The sequence below is a fragment of the Pyxicephalus adspersus genome, chromosome 3, assembly GCF_032062135.1.
Source record: "Pyxicephalus adspersus chromosome 3, UCB_Pads_2.0, whole genome shotgun sequence".
NCBI lineage: Eukaryota > Metazoa > Chordata > Amphibia > Anura > Pyxicephalidae > Pyxicephalus > Pyxicephalus adspersus.
The window spans coordinates 79,937,852-79,958,119 of record NC_092860.1 but is presented as its reverse complement, the minus strand read 5'-3'; the positions used below and the strand labels follow the sequence as shown (position 1 = coordinate 79,958,119).

Below are 20,268 nucleotides of genomic sequence, written 5' to 3'. Positions count from 1 at the left end.
CATTTCCAGCGACAGATATCTGATGTGTGTCTAACATTAATACAGCACTGTAATATCTCAGAAAAAGACCAAAGTCCATCAACATCCTAAAGCAGTTAATATCAACCAGGGTTTTGTGGAAGCTTAGGGTTCCTCTAGAAATTGCTAAGGGCTCCTTAAGGAATGAGCGATTTGTACCTCTCAGGTCAGTTTAACTGATACATTTTCTATTTGGCTGTCTGTAAGGGTGACATTCTTCCCACTGTCCAGCAAGAGGCATTCATCCTATTGACCACCAGGCAATATTGTGAATTGAAGATATCATAAACATTAGTAAGAGTTCCCTGAGACCTAAAACTTATTTCAGGAGTTTTCCCATATTAAAAAGTTGAGAAACACTACCCTAAAGCATTCTGTGCGCAGCAACTCCCACTCCTCCAGCTGTGGAATGTGCAACACCCCAAATACTTAAAAAAAAAAGACTGTTCTGCCAGTAACAATATAGGCACACAAAAATAATATGTGGGACCCCACCAAAGATCCTGGTTCACACAAAATCATATTTGAAATTTCTACTATTTTATATCAGAATTCTGCTTTGAAGAATAATCCCCTCTGCTATCCGGTATTTTTAGGAGCTGGATGTACAATAAGTGCCATCTCCTTGTTGTATAAAAGATACCGTAGGAAGAAAATTCTATTTTGTCTGTTAGAAACTGATAAAAAATGTAAACTGGAAATTCCTTTAAACAACTAAGACCATAATTGTTCTGTACTGGACTAAACCTTAAATATAAAATTTAATTTTCTAAAAAAAAAAAAAAAAAAATTAACCATAACCATTAAAGTATTCAGTAAAATTAAAGGGAATCATAGTGTGTGTTTCATAGTATTTAACTTTTTTTTTATGCGCTATTGAAATGTACAAATCAGCCTTCATTTATTTATTTGTTCCTGGATTGTTCTATTTTGAGTAGATTTATTAAATTAGTAATGTTTAATGTTTTTGAATGAATGGATGTATTCATTTGAAAAAAAGTATAGCATCTTTCCCCTTCTATAACAATACAATGTTTTATTGAGCTTCTGTTGCAAAACATATTGTATTGTTATATTTGCATGTTATTGATAAATGTAAAAATAGTATTTGAATGTTTTTTTTTTAATTTTGCTTTTTATCAGTAAACAAAAAAAGCTAATGTACTGCACATTTCCATACAGACTATACTATCCAGAAAAATGATGACTGCGACTATAACACTGCCTAGGGTATTTTCAGTTATCATTTTTTCCACATATTCTAAATAAAAAAGCTGCTGCTGGTATAGCTAATATACCTTTTATATTGTATATTGTATCTATTTTTGTTATAGATTGAGTTTTTTAAATTTAGTTAATTAAACTAATCAGTTTAGACTCTTGTGATCTTCTGTACAGAAGCATTTACATGGTAAAAATAATCTCTTACCTCTTCTATTATAAGTGTCTATCATAGGGGCAGCATAATGGGAGCCTAAGAGGTGCGCTGCATGCAAATATGCTGAAAAGGATGAAGTTGACAGAAGGAGAAAGCAGAGTGTGAATAAGAATGACTTCTTCTGTGTCCTGTTTCTATTTCAATGTTAGGGACAAAATGGGTAACATCATTGTGAGCTGGTAGGCTTTATTGCAGAAAGGTGATATTTATTCTGCATTAAAAAAAAACGTACCTGCCTGTGCACAATCTTTTCTGTAATTCACACGAGCTGCCCAAGCAAAATGAATACCTGGAAAGTTTGGGGAAAGTCCTTATCTGCATATTCGTTGTGCATCAGTGACGGTGATAGTAGTGAAGTAAGAAGGTCATTACAACAGGCTATATTTTTCTTTTATGATATGTTTTCTTTCGATATCCTGTTACATGGTGTTCTGCTATCAACCCAACAAATTGGGATTGAAAAATGAAAAATAAGTACTAAAGATTGCTATTCATACCAGTTATGAAATATTGACTAATCTTCTAAATGTGTTTGATTCTCTTAGGATGAAAAGAATCAAGTCTTGATTACAAATGCATGGCTTCAGATAGTAAGTACAGCTTTACTGTCATTTATGTCTTCAGAGTTTGCTTACAATAATGGATGAAGAGTTCAGCACAAATCTTAATAAACACTTTATTTTCAAGCTCTTATATATAACTTATTTAGAAATGCTATTTATTTTAGTACAACATAAATTACGCCTGTGAGAGAGGACATTAGGTTGCATCACATGGGAACCTAGAGCAGCACCTGCATGTTTTATTGTAATTCAAACATGTAAAATGGAACTCAGTCTTGTGGTTTGGGGTTCTTTTTAATTATTAAATGACCGAGAAAGTGAATTGTTTCTTTGTCTATATGCTAACCAGCTTTGTGATGACACAGCTTTTCCCAGCTTTTTTTGTTATAGATGTGGGCTTCTGAAGACATCAATTAGGAAGGTTGAGTATTTGTATCGTCAAACTTTCCAACATCAGCCACTAGAGCAGATACAAAACACTTTGTTCCTCTTCACATCTCTGTTTTTCCTATTTACACTTACCAGAGCTTAATTAGTGAATCCTTCTCGAGGTTAAGGCCCCTTTCACACTTGAATTTACAAACCCCATAGTAGGTCATTCCCAGATGCATAACAAACTGCCGCTAGGAACCCAGAAGTGAAAAACTGTACCACAGATCAACAAAGGAGGAAAAACAATCACACAGCCATAAGCAACAAATCACTTCCACACCACACCTGCACAGCAATGCACCTGGCTAGAAGTAATTGGAAGTCTGAAATTGGCCTTTGTGTATATTTTTTGTTAAAAAGCTACTGGAAGCTGTTTTTTTAATGCTAGCTACATCTTTGTTATACTTCTTTTTTGAAGATAATTCATTGTATCATTTGTAGCTGCTGTATTATAAAACCTGCAAGGCGATAAATTATTATGTAAAGTATAGTGCAATACATTGGGGTGGATTTACTAAATGCGTTTGGGCTGTTTACTTACCAAGGTGAATGATCGCCTTGCAACGAAATTTTCACTTAGCTTAATGAATGTTGCATAAATTACCTTTGGCAAGAATCGCATTTAAGCAAATGTAAAAAAAAATACATGGTTTTTGCTTTCCATGTGTATGGATGGTTGAAGGCAGCAAACTTAATTTGATTCACTGAGATAAGTTAAAATTTTTTTACAATGTGATAATTTTATTTGCTCAAAATAACCTATATTCCTTAAGTAAATCAACTCTATTCTTAAGAAACAGCTCAAGAGAACCCTTGATATGCAGTACATTACATTTTGGCATGTCTAATTGCTATGACTGAAGTGATCCCAAGCACAGGATTGACTTTTAAAATAACAAGAAAAGGCTGCCTGCCATTCCTGACTTTAACATCTGACATTTTATCTCCAGTATTATCTGAATCTCTGATCTAGAAGAAGCCTTGCAGATCAGGATAGTTACCGGTAAATCTTTTTTTATCTGCAGTGCATACTTGTTCCAGGTCAGTGACTCCTGGTTCTGAGTAAGAGGATAAGTATAGCAGCCAGTCAACTGGCATTTTAGGTGATGTCAGTAAAAAGGCAGTATCCAAGAAACTTTACAAAAAAAAACAGTTCAGCACAAAAAATATAAATTGAATATATTTCTGCCACATGAATTTACTGTTGTACATTTTTACTTATTTACTTATTGATACATGTAACAACCATGTAAAGTGCTAAAAAAAGATAATAAGCTTTGTGTTCAGGCAAATTTTATTTTAAATTGAAGCCCAAAATGGTGACCAAAATTCTGCAAAAAAACAAAACAAAAAAACATACTGCTTTATTTGAAGTAAATACTTACCTAGAAACATGAGTGTGATTCACTGCAAAATGCAACACAAACTATTTTTTCTTCAGACACTCTGATTAACCTGGTGTTTGTAGGTAAAGGCATAACATATTTTCTTCCTTTTTTTTTGTGGCTCGGCAGCAGGATTATTTAAATATGGACCGTTTTGCATCCAGTCATTTTAATCACAAAGTATTGAGTTATTTATGGTATGTTTTGTAGTGAGTCAAATTTATTGCAGAGAATTAATGCCTTTTGCAAAACATTATTGCTTCTTGCACTTTCTTATTAACTATAATACCTAAAATAGCATACATTTGATGATTGTTGACATTATTCTTACAATTTTTTTCCAGTACTGGAATGATGTGTATTTGACGTGGGACCAATCTGAATATCCTGGAGTCCAAACCCTTCGTTTTCCAGCCGATCAAATATGGGTTCCGGACATATTGTTGTACAACAGGTAAAGTACATGACACTTTTGTAATGCAGTATTTTCAGATCTGACAAACATGTATCTATTACTTTCTGCAACATATTTATATGGTTTTTATAGTAGCAGTTAATTATAACAGCATTTTGCATTAATGAAAATCAGTTATGATAGGAGTAAAAGCATGCCATTTGGCTAATGGCAAAACACTGTTTTTTAGTTTTATGACCTTTTTTTTATATTTATACCATTTAGGTTGGCTAAGCAGCACAAACAACCTGTTTGTGAGATGATTGCACAATGTTGACATTAAGAAAATCAATTATTTCTTTAATAGTTTTATCATATCAGAACTACACTCATATTTATTGTGGTTCATATATTTAGGGTGGAAAACAGACAAATATATAGTAATGTTAATGCAAGGATCAGTTAATTTCATTGTAATCTGAAACGACAAACTGATTTGTTTAACGCTGAACTTTAGACCCATCATTAGTGCGCTTTCTTGCCATGTTTACAGAATGGTCTAGTTTTTTTGCCTCACTCTCAATAAACCTAGTGGAGATCTTGCTTGTATTGACTGTTTCATATTCCCCTGCCCCCCCCCTGTAAGATAAAGTAGGATTCCCATTGGGTCTGGTCAGTAAGTGTCAGTGAATGAGGAGTGAACAATCCATTACTTGCCAATGGTGCCACACAGGGTAGCCTGGGTCTGTTCTCAGCAAATGATTTTCTTAATCTATTGAGACTTGAGTTAGTATTAGGAGTGATGCATAAAAAGTAGTAGTCTTTTACATGACCAAAGAGACACAGAAAGATAAACCAATAATAAACTTAAAAAGAAATATTGTGTGTTTATCATACTAAAAAAAAAATAAGCCAAATTTAAGAAAAAAAATCTAGAATAGCCAGCAATACAACAAATATCTCAATCAAAAGCTTTAGGCACCATAAAATTGTAACCTAAGATAATATGCTTTTCTACATAATATTTTAGTATCAGTATCTAGTATTAGTATCAGTTCTATTATTTTTTATTGTATTTGTAATATAGGATGGCTACGTGTTGTATCTCAGGGCCATAAAATTCTACTTGCCTTGTACAGAATACCAATACACAAGCAAAATGTAAGGAAGGATGTAAATTAAGCATTTGCTGCAAGTTGCAAGAAAACTAGTACAAGGCTTTGGAAGAAAACCATCAAAAGATGCAGAGAACTTTAAAATGACAGATATTCTATAATCAGTTAAAAAGGAATGAGATATGCAGAGAGTTGATTTACAAAAATGAGATAAAAAATTGAGTAGCTGCCCAAAGCAATCTATCACATTCTTTGCATCAATGGAATGGAACTGTCACTGGCTACTCCGGCCAGTTTCCGTAGTTTTTATAATTGTTGAAATAATTGATGAAAGCTAGCAAAGGCAGTAATAGGTTAGTACACTGTGAAATTTGATTGGGTATCTACTTCCAGTTTTCTTTTAAAGTGAACTAGTTTCTCCTATATGTTACTTTTTTTTAAATAATATTTGTTTTCGATTCCCCTGTCCTAGTTGTGTGACCCATCTGTGTTTTTCTTGCTTTTTACCTTTCCTGTTTCGGCAACTGGTTCTAATGTCAGGAAACAGTTTAAAATGATAGAATGCTTGGATTCATTGTCTATTTTAGCACAGGTTTTGAAGATTAATAGTTACTGAATAAACAGTTTTCTCAGCCTCAGGCTTTACAGAGATATATTTTACTGAGCAAATATGAGTCTTTCTTCATCTGCTTCTGCTCGTCTAGCCATTGAAAGCCAACCAAACATATCAGGCTTGGTTCAGGCTTTTTTTTTTATAAATCTTCTTTCTACCTAAAACAGCTATGAGACAGAGAGATGAAGCTTTGCTCTGTCAGATACTTTGTATATGAGTTTAAGTCATCATTGTTGTTGGAGAAAAAAGATTTTTCAGTCAAACTAGAAGGGACACATACTGCATCGGCTATTTGTCTTTTCGGCAGAGCACTCTATATACAGAGCAACAGGTGTAAGATCTATTTTTTTTTTGCTTTATCTACATAGCTTTAATATTTGATCTTTTTATGTCAACCTTCCTCAAATATTACCCTTGAACTAATCTTATAGCTACATTATACTGATACAATAACATAACATGGCTCACCTTCACAGGCTGGTGTAGTAGTATTAGTGCAATATTATGTCCAAATAAAAGTAGTTTACACTTAACCACAAGTGAAATCTCATCTATTGTTCACCAATGATTAAAAATGAATTTTAGGTTTCTCTATCTGCGTTTTGTACAATAATATTATATATTATTAATAAACACAAACATGCACTTTTATTATTATTTGTACCATAGTAGAAGTGATTTCATGGTACCAGATGATCACATTCAGATTCTTGTAGAAGACTTATCTATTCTAGCTATTTTATATTTCAGCCTAGCCCTACCCATTTGCCATGTTGATACTAAACTTTCAATGATAGGTAATGATCTTTTGCCTTTGACCTTTTTGTATTCGCCCTACAATGATGAGAGGTCTAGAAACCTGTCGCCATTGGTCCACAACATTCTTTTTAATCAATTTCAGTATCGGGGTCCTTTCACAGAGGTGCAACATAGAGAGCTGGGCTTTTACAGTGCATGGCACATGTAAGCAAGAAACAAAATACCACCATGAGCAAAAGTTTTTTTTTTTTTTTTTTGCAGAAGAGTCCTTACATGTCTCTTCAGCAACAACTTCTACTTCGTGGTGGGTTTTTTTTAGTTAGGGAAGTGGTTTAGCTTCTTTTCAACAAAGCAGTCATGTTGGTAGTGTATCAATTATGCAACACAATGCGCTTAGTTGATAGTGATAAGTATACCTGTATTAAGAAAACAGTTAAACTGTCAGCCCAGGGGCATTTGCAGCAATCATTCTTTTTTTACCTACGGGGCTACTCAGGGGCTATATTTACTACAAAGTAAATATTAAAAGAAAAAAACACATTACCAATTCATGGTTATATCCATTTTCCCACTAGATTGGTGTATTGTATTTGGCTGTTTGCATATGTGTTTATGTCTGCATGTGTCTAATGGGTTATCTCTGTTGAAGCTTCTGCATGTTCTCAGGATAAACAGCTGTAATAAAGCCTTTGCTTTCTGGTGATATTGTATAATACAGTAGTGTCGTGTAAGTAATACATTGGTTCACTTTAATGCAAACACAGAAAGCAACCACCAGGGATGGTATTATATGGAGATGTACCAGTCAAATGTTTTATTTTTTTAATGTTTACTGGTATTAGCTGGTAAATTGCTTTACTTGTGTACTTTATTTATTATTTTCCAGCTCCATGCAGATCATCCATATGACTTGACACTAGATAATCAGAGCTGTCATTTGAATGTTCCTATAAAGCTGTAATTCTAATTGCTGATCTATTTGTTCATGCTTGATATATGAATTAAATCAGTTTGATAAAACTATCACTGTGCTTATCATCTGGAGCTTGTGACAGTTGACAGCATGACCGGGATGGCTTTCACATCACATTAGGTAATTTGTCCAGCCTATTATTCACAGCACAAGGTTTGTGGCAATTGTAATTTGGATGTATATGAGATTTGGCGCCATCACAAATGATTTATTCTTTCCAGTTTTATACTGCATAAGAAGGTCATGCTAATGTGGGTACGTACAAATGAAATGATTAATGTAGGAAAGAAATCTTCATTTTTAATGATGATGCTAAAGGAGTGTATTGAACTTGACTTACAATAGATAATTGCATATTTGCATTTCAGTATTATGTGAAAACGTTATTGTTTCACAAAAACATTATTCATTGTCATTGTCAAAATCATAACCATGCATGGAGAGACAGAAATCAGTATCAGTAAAAAACAGAAGAGACAGAAGTGTACCAGTCTGTGACAACACCCCCATACAGACGTACAATGCAAGGACACTAGTGTTGCACTACATAGACAGACCATACCCAAGTTATTGTGGTCTACTTTGCATCAGGCTCCATTCACCTAGAAAACATCTGTGGCCTACCCTGCCTGCACCACCATCCAACCTGAAGAATAATTCAAGATGAATGTTCTGTGAAGTGGTCAGTAGCCTCATCCAGCTTTGTGCATTAAACTTTGCCTATGGTTGAAAATTTGATCTCCCATGGGATATTGCTTTCCCATTGGCATGAAGCTGTTCAGATGCAAATAATTGATTGCTGACTTGGAAAGTTTGGTGGCTGAAGTCAATCAAGAAACATTGTATGTAAAAATGAAGAATTATTAGGCAAAGACTTGGGACATTTCAGTGTTTACTTATATTTTGGTAATAAATATGAATTGCAATAAATGTTCACTAGAACAGGACAAGCAGGACAGGCAAATTTTTCCTCCAGTGGGGGAAATTATTCCACTGACAACTGTTAAAAGATAAAATGCTTCTCAAATCCCCAGGTATTCTGTTTGTCTGTTCCAGTTGTTGTTCTTTAGTACAGTTGTTTTGTACTATATAGGTTTCCTGTTGGTCAGTGTTGAAGTTTACACAGAGTTCATGACTCGTGCTTTTCCCCAATGTGAAGAGCCTAGGCTTGGTCATTGGCTGTTCAAGCCTAGGCACTGCATCCTGGGAGAGTGGGCACAGCCATAGGTTATCTTTAAGCCTATTGTTTGTTACTTCCCCCACCTCCTAGATTGTAAGCTCTTCGGGCCAGGGTCTTCTCCTTCTGTGTCACTGTCTGTATCCGTCTGTCATTTGCTACCCCTATTCATTGTACAGCTCTGCGTAATATGTTGGTACTATATAAATCCTGTTTATTAACAATATTAATAAGACTGACTGAAACTATCTTCCTTTTAGTAAAAGTAGGATTTGTTTATGTACAGGCAGACTGAGTAGGCAAGTATTGTAGGTAGTTTTAGGTACTTTAGAAAAAAAAATTATATATAATCTAGAAATATGACTAACAAGATAGTAAACGGATAGGGTTGTTATTCTTTTGGACAAAAGGTCAATCTGTGATGCATTTCATCATATTAAATATAAATTATTCAGAGGCTTACAAAAATTACAGCATAAAATTGAAAATTTAGTTTTGAGTCATGAAGGACACTTATAAAGCTGTCTGAATATTAATGTTTTTATTGCTCAATCATTTTGAAAAACCTAAAAGGCCAGAGCTAAAGCAAAGCACAAATAGAAGTGGGTTTATCTGTACAATTGAAAGGAGATAATTAGTCTTACAACATATATTTGGCTCACAATTAGAACATCGCCTTTGCTTTAATGATTTACTTTGGTAAAACCAAATTTAATCTGCAGCAAGGTTTATATCAGTGAGAGAATCTCACTGTTTGCATACCGCAGAGCAGAAAGACATCTGATGTTAACAGTAAGATACCTGTCATACTTTCGGTTAATATAATGGAGTAGAAATGAAGTTTAAATCTTTTCAGTGGGATATTTAACCCTTTATTGCTCAGTTGCATTACAACCTAAACAATATCAGTGCATGGAGCAGCTAGGACAATACTTTTTACCAGCCTAATGATTAATTAGGATGTGCATTGATAGAAAAAAATGGTAACTTTGTCAATCTGGCCACATCAAACTAGAGGATCACAACACAATGTGCAGGTATATGCTAAGTTTGGGAGATGACAACCTGATATTTAGAAAGGTGCACTGATATCGAAACTTGTGCCTGCAGCAAAACCCAAACCCATCAATAGAAATGTCTGCAAAAATATTTGGTATGTATTTTAAGGGTTCTTGCATGTGGGGAGTAGCTCTGCATTCCCACTAGATTCAGTAGGCACATATACTTTTGCATCAAACAGTCAAACCTCTACTAGGATTTAACACATTGATTTGCAGCAAAAGACCTTTTTGCCATCTCTTTCTGTGTTGTGGTATGTTGCGATGTATGTGTTTTGGGGTGGGTTTTTGTAATACATGTAGACAGGTTTAATGTTGGAATAGCCCATCTCATGTGTTATTTTTAATGAAAGATGTATGGCCTGCTCAGGAAATTGTGTAGCAATATTTTAAAGTTTGTTTGTTTCTCAACTATCCAGTAAATAGTGCTTCATGCAATTCTCCACATTCTAGGAATACATTCAGTTATGTGAGAAGCCGTATTTAAGAATTATGCACAATTCTAAACAGAATATACAAACTGTATGACATAATTTCTAAACTGATCAATATTGATATCAATTGCACATTAGATGTTGAGCATATAAAGTCTGAGCCTGAGTCTGAGTCAGACTAAGCTGCTTTTGTTTTGTAATGTTTGTTGAAGTAAAGCTTTTTTGAGTTATGCTTGTCCCTCAGTAAATGGACCTTAGTGTCCTGCCATGTGCTGACCCCACTAGCTTAACAATATATATATATATATATATATTTATATATATATATATATATAAAAATAAATAGTTCGGTCTCTTGACTGTTTGAAGATCAGCCAATTGCAACATAAAATGTATAGGAAGACCTTCAAATGTGTGCAACAATTTTATGTGGCTTTGACTTAGTAGGGCTCCCTCTAGTTCCTAAACCTTACCCCCTAAACCTAATTCTAACCCCTAATGCTAAAAAATTAACCCCTAATTCTCATTTTTTACCCCAACTGACAGCCAATGACAGTCTGTACATTATGGCTGACATCGGCTGCCGGTTGGATTTGCTGAGCTATAAATTATACCTGTCTTTGACAATGCAAATTTGTCTCTAGGACCAGTAGTAGGGGTAAATATTCTCAGTTATGACCAGACAGCAATAAAACCTGACATAGCTACTACCTCTTTCACCAATTTATCTCAAAAAATGATTTTGGCTTTACATACATTTTATGTCCATGTTACTATTGGATAAAAATATAAAATAAGTGAAGAAAAAGCTATGTATTATCTCTCTTTTTGGTCTATCACATATTACACCTAATCACTATCACCTCTTCAAAATATCTTTTTCAATTTGTGTTTCAGTGCAGATGAAAGATTTGACGCAACTTTTCATACTAATGTATTGGTCAATTCTTCCGGTGCCTGTCAATACATTCCACCAGGTTAGTGTAAATCTTTATTTCACCAACAAATAAACATTTAATAAATGAGTTTCAGTAATATAAACATATATTTTGTCATTTACGGGAATGTTGTTGTTATGATCAAATGTTTAAAAACAGTGACTTTACCCTGGTGTTATAGCACTGTGATATGAGCCCTGTGTATGTTTACTGCTAAAACTATAATGTTTTCAACTAAATAGTCCTGCGTGACTGTCAAAACAAATACAAATACAAGATCCATTGAAAATGTCACATACAAGCCTCATAAAGTAAACAAAAGACTTAATTTGCCTTCCCTGATGGAGCTCCTTTATTTGTGGCTCAAGTGCTCCCCCTCGCAGACTTTACAGTTTACAGTGGTAGGGTTTAACTAACCTTGGTCTGTTCACTTTTAACCAAATGCCTTTTATCTATGCAATAGGAAGGGATCAAGGAGATATAACTTTTATATATTATGCATATAATTTTTGGCTTTTGTATACTTGTAAAAGCTTGCTTTACAACACAAGTGATATATTTAATGTGACTATAAATGACCATCAGATACATGATTAATGAGGTTGTAGGGACTGTGAGCTGCTCTCCTTGGGAAACTCGTTTTAGCAAACATAATAGATTGTTTTAAGAAAAAGCTGGATGCATTTCTACAAAGAATATCCGACTGCCTTAGGGAATCAGGAAGGCTTTTTCCCCTGTTGCAGCAAACTGAACAATGCTTTTAAAGTTTTTTTGTCTCCTTCTGAAACAACTTTATGTATAACTGTGCATGTTTGTGTCTGTCTAGAATATGCAGGTTTACTAGTAAAGTTTTTTTTTTTCTTGTTGTGTTTGATCTCAATGAACTTTCTTTTTTAACCCAACTATATAAGCGATCAATGCTAGCCTTGCATACCTGATTGTTTTCTGAAGAATCTGGAGTTAGTGTATAAGGCAATCTCAGATGCATAGCCACAAGAACAGTTTAAATTCTGCTGCAGGGAAGTCATAGAAAAGAGAAAGCTTCCCGGTTGTCCACCTGTCCCTTACTGCAATTTATCACTCACAATAGCCCCGGTAACACCAATCTGCTCCCAGCTTTCTTCTACTCAGTGCTGCTTTTTCACTGACACCTCCAAGATATCTATGTTTGTTGGTAGCCTATTATCAATTATATGTGCTGAATTTTCAAAATCAAGTAAAGGATATTAGGCACTAAGCAAGTACATGTTTTTTTAGGAACAGATTTAAATGCAAACTAAATACTTGAACTTATGTTGCTTATTTTTTCAGGAATTTTAAAGAGCACATGCTATATTGATGTGCGGTGGTTTCCATTTGATGTGCAAAGATGCAAATTAAAATTTGGATCTTGGACTCATAATGGATGGCTACTTGACTTACAAATGTTAGAAGCGGATATTTCAAATTACATTTCCAATGGAGAATGGGATCTAGTAGGTAAGGAATCTTTTTCTTGTATCATTTGAAAACTGAAACGCCTTAAGCAACTAAGAGAATGTCAACTATTTCCAATATATTGCATGAGATCTATGGACAACTTTTTTTGTTATATGAGTTGCATCTTTCATGAATCATCATTCATAAACACTGAAAACAAGTGTGCCTTTTCCTGTAGGGCACAACAGATTCTTCACAGGTATCATCAAGCATGAACGAAGAAGAACAACTTAAAATTAGTGTTCCATTGAACCCTACGGTTCCACCTGACTTACTAAAGCTAAAGTTTAAGAAGCTAAATATACATCTATAGTACATATATGAGAACTGGTAAATCTCCTAAAGCATTTGGAATTCTCTGACAATCATTTTGTGATCAGGGCAGTACTGCCAAATGGTACAAATCTGTGACCTCCACTGTAGCAATGGTCAAGGCAACTACACCAAAAAGACCAAGGTTCGCACTGTGCTCACTCCTCTTTCTCATCTAACACTGTTACAACTACTTCTAACTTCTGACACTGGAATGAAAAAGAGGTCAGGGACACTGCTACAACCTTAAACAGAAGGCGGAGGTATTTTCACATACTATGCCTTTCTTGAGTTTAGTTTAAGATTCCAGAGAAAATAGAGAAAAAAACATTGGTGTTTCCGCTATCCTCTAAACCAGGGGTCGGCAAACTTTTTGGTCTACTAGGCCATTTCAGGAGGTCAAGAAGGCACACTAGGCCAGAAGAAACAAGATGTCCAAGGAAAGGGGTTTTATTTAAAATTACAGTACGATTAATGGGAACATGATGTTGCATGTTCTTAGAGACAGATACAATATCAGATTCTAATGATGAGGAGTTCAGCAACAGAATGTTAGTGATTGTCAAGGGTGATTGTCAGTGATCTGAGAGTGCAACTTGTTCTTACAAAACCTCATCTTGGAGTACACCTGCTCGCATGAATAAGTGCTGCCAAACATTGCAATCACACGCTTGGCATGGGCTAACATCATTGGAAACTGAGCATGTGGCGGCTGGCGGTAGAAGTCAATGAAAGTCTCTGAACCTGTGCGCATGCTTGGCATCGAAATGCCCCTTGAGATTAGACTGCTTGAAAGTGCTGTTGGTGTCTTGCACACTAAACACAGGGCTTTGTTGCCGCCTTGGATGAAGAATAATTTGTTTTTCCATTCGAGGTTGAAGACACAATGTTCGAGGTCAACCTTCTGAAAACTGGTAGCTGCACGTTTCTACTCTTTAGGCATAGTAATTGGGGTTACAATGCAGGAACTCGATGATATTGCAGGAACTTGCGATGAGGCGACAATTAAACCCCCCTAGCAGTAATCCCGAATCTGACTCAGGGTCGATTTTACTTGCAAAAAGAGGTAATCCCGAGTCAGACTCGAGGTACCTAAAAGCAGGATAAAAACCCACTTACCTTGTTCCGTCGCTGTCCCCTGGCGTCCTGCTGGTCCCCGCAGGTTGTGAAGCAGCAAAGTGCAGATTCGTTCTACGGGGTTTCCCGGTGACGTCGGTACATGCGGCGGTGCGTCCAGGACTTAGCCGCTGGAAATTCAAATCATTTTGTATTGGATTCAATACAAAATAGCTGTATTGAGTCTAATACAAAGACATATTCATATAATATATATATATTATTAATAGAGATGAGCGAATTTTTCATTCGGCCGGTTCAATTTGCCCGGTTTGTCGAATTTTTCAAAAAGATTTGCTTCAATATGAATTTATTTGTGGCGAATCGCGTTAAAAAATGGCTAATATCGGTAATTTTGCGGTTGCCGTGCTGTACTTCTACTATGTTTTCTTGGATAGAGTTTCTCTATCTAAGAATTCAAGGCACTACATGTGATGAATGGGGACAAGTGCCCATTGATCCCCTGTAGTGCCAAGAGATTGTAGTAGAACTGCAGAGGTCATCTGCAGTTCAGTTTCCCACGTGATATAACAGTGACCTCTGCAGATGACCTCTGCAGTTCCACTACAATGGCCAGGCACTACAGGTAATGAATGGGGACTTGTCCCCAGTCATCACCTGTACTGCCCTAAATTCTTAGAGAAACTCTATCTAAGAATACATAGTACAGCGCTGCAAAAGCAATCGCTGTTGCCGTGCTGTGCTTTTACTATGTATTCTTAGAGTTTTTCTATCCTAGAACACAGGGCACTAAAGGTGATGAATGACAATTCCTCATTCATCCCCTGTAGTGCCCTGTATTTTTTGATAGATAAACTCTATCTAAGAATATATAGTACAGCGCTGCAACAGCAATCGCTGTTGCTGTGCTGTGCTTCTAATATGTATTTTTAGATAGAGATTCTCTAAGAATACAGGGCACTAAAGGTGATGAATGGGGACAAGTCCCCATTCATCCCCTGTAGTGCCCAGAGATCGTAGTAGAACTGCAGAGGTCATCTGCAGTTCAGTTTCCCACGTGACATCACAGTGGGAAACTGAACTGCAGATGACCTCTGCAGTTCCACTACAATGTCCAGGCACTACAGGTGATAAATGGGGACTTGTCTATTTGGGGACTTGCTATTTGTTACCACGAATCGCAAGGAAATTTGGATTTGTTGCGAATCAATTCCACTTCGTCAGCTTCGATTCGCTCATCTCTAATTATATATTAAAATATGCTACTATACAGTTACATTACATTTTTTTAACAGATTTTTGTGTTTTGTTATTTAAAGTTTATTATTAAATGTATTAAATATCAGTGAGTTATGCCTAAGAAGTACACCCTACAATAAAAAATAAACTTAAATGCAAAAAATTGTACTGCTTTTCCATGAAAATTTGGGATGAATTAGACAGCTAGGGAGGTTAATTAGGCCAGATCTAACAATAAATAACTAGGGGGGCAATAGGCCAGACTGGAATACTGGCTAGGCCGTATCCAGCCCAAAGGCCAGAGTTTGCCTACATCTGCTCCAAACCAAAGAAAATTTAGTAAGCTATAGGTTGGGCCTGTGGAGCAGGGTTCGATCAGACAATTCCCAGAGGACTGCTTCCACTGAACAGATGTAAAACTTTCTAATGCTGTATGTCTGAAAGTTATTTGTTAGTTTACAATGTCTTCTTTTTTTTGTAGATGTGCCTGGCAAAAGGAATGAACTATATTATGACTGCTGCAAGGAGCCATACCCTGATGTTACCTACACGGTGACCATGCGCAGACGCACTTTATACTATGGATTAAATTTATTGATCCCTTGTGTCCTTATATCTGGATTAGCATTGCTTGTGTTTCTCCTGCCTGCTGATTCAGGAGAAAAGATATCTCTAGGTGTGTAATATATTTTTTGTCAACGTTATAATGGAAAAAATGATAAAATATGTTCTCATCTTCAGAATCCTAAGACATTGCCTGCTTATTATTGCTTTAGCAACTAGGCACAGTATTATAGACTTGACTAATTTGCTAAATAACAATGCAAAGACATTAGTCCTAATTCAAAATGTATTATAAGTAGGAAAATAGTAAGACAGCAATTAAAATTTAATTAAAAATCAGCATGTAATACTTGTATAATTGTACATAGGTTTTTTAAAAGTAATCTAGATTCAACCTATGAACACACAGCAAGTCCCAGGCACCACTGTGCAAAGTGTTGATAGCTCTCCTCTTAACTTTTTAATTTTCAAGAAGCTTTGATAAAACATACTTCCACTACCAATGTTAAAAAAATGACTTGACTTAAGCTAAACATACCATACTTTTTATAAGTCTAGAAATTTGCAGGACATGAACATTGGACCTGATTTATTAAAGCTCCCCAAGCCTGGAGAGGATACACTTTCATCAGTGAAGCTGGGTGATCCAGTGGATTTCTTAGAAGTCTATTTGCTATTTGTTATGTTTTGAATCCTGGACCAGATCCATTACAGGTTTGCTGGATCACCCAGCTTCACCGATAAAAGTGTATCCTCTCCAGTCTCGGAGAGCTTTAACAAATCAGGCCCATTGTAAGAAATACACAAATATTGGTTATCATCTTACTCTAAAAAAATGTCTAAAATGTTCAAGTTGGTATTTTACTCCAATGTTTTATTTATATATTGTTCACAGCTAATATATGATGGAAATGAATGCTAAAGTTCTTTATGATGTTACCAAGAACACAGCTAAAACAAAATGGCTTTACCTTCTAACACTACTTCAAGCTGTGATTGAATTTGCTTTGATTAGTGTACTTTTTAATTTTGGGAAATTAAGGAAATTTGTAGAACAAAGTAGCATACAGTATACATGTTTAAACTTACCAGTGAAAAATTAAGCAGACTATTATTTTTGCAATATTCTAGATGCTAGAAATCTGTGTATTGGGGCATTGTGTGTGAATCTGTATGCAGTACCCTATATAGGGTAAACTGCCATAAGCATTAAACAACTTTGCACATTTTGATCCTATTCATAGTTTTAATCTAGCTATAAACAATATAGATTCAGAATCCAATACTATTTTGAGGGTGGGGAGTCACAGGACCTGATTTACTAATGTTCACCAAGACTGGAGATGATAGTCCATCATGAGTGAAGCAAGGTAATCCATCAAACCAGTAATAGTTTTTTTCAAATGTTGCCAAGTAACAAATTAATTCAATCCTTGCCCATATCAAAGAAGATATTAGTAATTAGTAATTACTAAACGTATATTAACATCGCAGTTGCTATTACAGTCATGTGCATGCATTATTAACATTTTTAAAAAAAATCCATTCCAGTTTTGTTGGATCACCCAGGTTCTCCTATAATGGACTATCATATGATAGCCCGATAGACCATTGTTGGTAGATAGAGGCATCTGGGACACACAAAAGTATTGGATGCTGAAAAATCTAGTGATGACTGTAGCTCTGCAAGAATAATATATGAATACATATTTCTGAATATTTTTAAATAAGTAATTACGTCCCCCCCAGCAATATTCTATCTCTAACCACAGTAAAAAAATCTTTGGAATTTAGTATTGTTTTTTTTTATATATCCTAGGCATCACTGTTCTGTTGTCACTGACAGTCTTTATGCTACTTGTAGCAGAAATTATGCCTGCAACATCTGATTCTGTACCATTAATAGGTAAGTGCGATTATTTTTTATCATTGTGTGTTTGACTTGTACCATTTCACACTCAGTAATAAAACATTTTATAATATATAAAGATAATGAACAGGTATCCTATAAAACAAATATTTCTTCCAGGCCTTAACAGTTTCTCCTCCCTGAATTACAAAAATGTTTTCAACTCCTGGAGCTGAAGCCTAACCACTTCATAGACAAAATGCTACAAGCTAATATGTCCCTTCTGCCAAAACCAAATATAGACCACGCCAATCCACAAAATTTCCACACCATTTTGGTTCATATACTGAACTTAAATTGTTTTTATAGATAACACTAGGCTTGCCGTCAAATCGAGAGAATTGTCGCAGCACAATGGGTTAACACTAGAGTAAACCCTCCATTTTCACATGATGTACTCTTTGATGCACGGTGAGAAGATCCTCCACACTATCCAAGATACAACTTAATTCCACCTTGAATGGAATGGATGGCTCTCATACAGAAAAAAAATAACCCTGATAAACTTCTTCTTTTCCTTCTTTTTAAACATATCCCATCTTTTCAATATTTTCTATTTGCTAACATATGACTTCATACCATTTTATATCGCCTTGGTAATGCTTTGGTAATTATCCTGTTTAAAGTAATTTATCACGTATTCTATTTGCAACATCTCAAGTTAAACTCCAGGCACACAATTATGGGATAGATTAAATACATATAAATGAGAATTGTTTACCTGCAAAGGATTTAAATGTCTCCCCTTTCATTCCAGACGTTTATACCCCCTCAACCGACAGCATAGCCAGTCTGGAGACCTGACTTGTGTGCAGTAACACAACTTGGTCTTATACCTGCCCCAATCAATGATTAGGATAGTGAAGGAGAATCATCCAAGCAATGTATATTTGCTGTTCATCTAGTACTGAAGTTTAAACCATCTATCAGACATCAGCACGGGCAATCTTTTGATCAGTTGTTGCAATATGCCAATGTAATAGCGACCAAATATGAGTTTCACATAACATTACTGTTAATTATATATGTTCAGAACTCAAGAAACATATATTTCAGAGACACCTGGAACAAACTTTGAAATGTTAGTAGTAGCTTTATTTCTGAGATGTGCTCAGTATCCATCAAGCATAGGGTACATTTTTGGCCCAATGTTCAAAATATTTGAAGTATAATTATTATATTTTCCACATTACATTCTGTGGAATTTATTGTATTTTTCATGTTATACATGAAGACAGGGGTCTATGTTATTTGTTTGTTAAGTGTATGTATAAGCAAAACCTACAAGGATAGACTTTCTGTCAGGTTTTCATTAGTGACTGTATTCATATTGGGAGATTCACCCAACAATAGGTATGGGAAATCTTCCAATACAGTGGAAGTGGAACTACCCTTGCTTTGAAAGACTTCCTCTTGGAAAGAAAGTTACCAGAGTTTCCACAGAAGTACACAGACAGCCAAAGAAATAATATTTTCCATTCTGTACTCTATCCAAAACTAAAAAAAAGATTTGGACATTGTTACACCTCAGTAATACACATATAATACATATTTACATTTCTTAATATAGTAGAACTAATATTAAAGATATGTAGACAGTTCAATGCAAAGTCCTGCTTCTTAACAGTCTCAGGAAAACCTAGGTATATTTCCACTGACATATAAGAGAATTGTACTACTCATTAACACCAAAATGTATGCATTTTGATGTTACTATGCTACCGAGATTCAGCAAAGATAACAGTCATCACAAACAAAAATATTTATATATTTAACTGTTTTTTAGTCCTTTTTATGCTAAAACACTGCAGCAGAAAAGTGTGAACTTGCCCTAACTGCATGCAACATCTTTTGTGTATGCTTAAGAATAATGAAGACAAGAGGCATATAACTAGTGTTGATCGAATAGCTCACTATTTGATTAGTCAGCTATTCGCTCGAATAGACCAAAATTATTCGGGTGGTCGAATGTCAAAGTCGAACACCATTAAATTCAATGGGAGGAAAAATTCGGGTTGTTTCAGCACTGTGTAGAGCTTCCACAGCCTCCAAACAGATGTAAAAGGATACATAAAAAGATACATTGTAAAAGGATACATAAAAAGATACATTATAAAAAGATACATTGTAAAAGGATACATAAAAAGATACATTATAAAAAGATACATAACAATATTACATACCCCTGTACTTCACATGAATATTAAAGAGAACCTGTCACATCAATATTAGGCTAAAGCTAGGTACACACTTCCAATAATTATTGTTAGAAAACGAACGATTACGACCGTTAATCAACGATTATGCGCGAATATACTTGAACAATCATATTGTGCACAATTCTGTACATGCTGTAACAATATGATCGTTCAAATGTAATCCACCAACAGT

General features: G+C 35.1%; 1 protein-coding gene across 2 annotated transcripts in view; it reads left to right on the top strand.

Annotated features, from left to right (window-relative positions):
* Positions 1–20,268, top strand: part of LOC140326624 (neuronal acetylcholine receptor subunit alpha-7-like) — an 81,768-nt gene that overhangs the window by 32,078 nt on the left and 29,422 nt on the right. Inside the window, exons 3-8 of one of the 2 annotated variants that reach the window (XM_072405392.1) lie at positions 2,002–2,046; positions 4,181–4,290; positions 11,257–11,336; positions 12,609–12,776; positions 15,886–16,080; positions 17,788–17,874. In XM_072405392.1, the coding sequence (XP_072261493.1) occupies positions 2,002–2,046; positions 4,181–4,290; positions 11,257–11,336; positions 12,609–12,776; positions 15,886–16,080; positions 17,788–17,874 (685 nt within the window). Of the gene's footprint in view, positions 1–2,001; positions 2,047–4,180; positions 4,291–11,256; positions 11,337–12,608; positions 12,777–15,885; positions 16,081–17,787; positions 17,875–20,268 lie in introns of those variants that run through there. The other variant, XM_072405393.1, reaches the window with a different exon arrangement.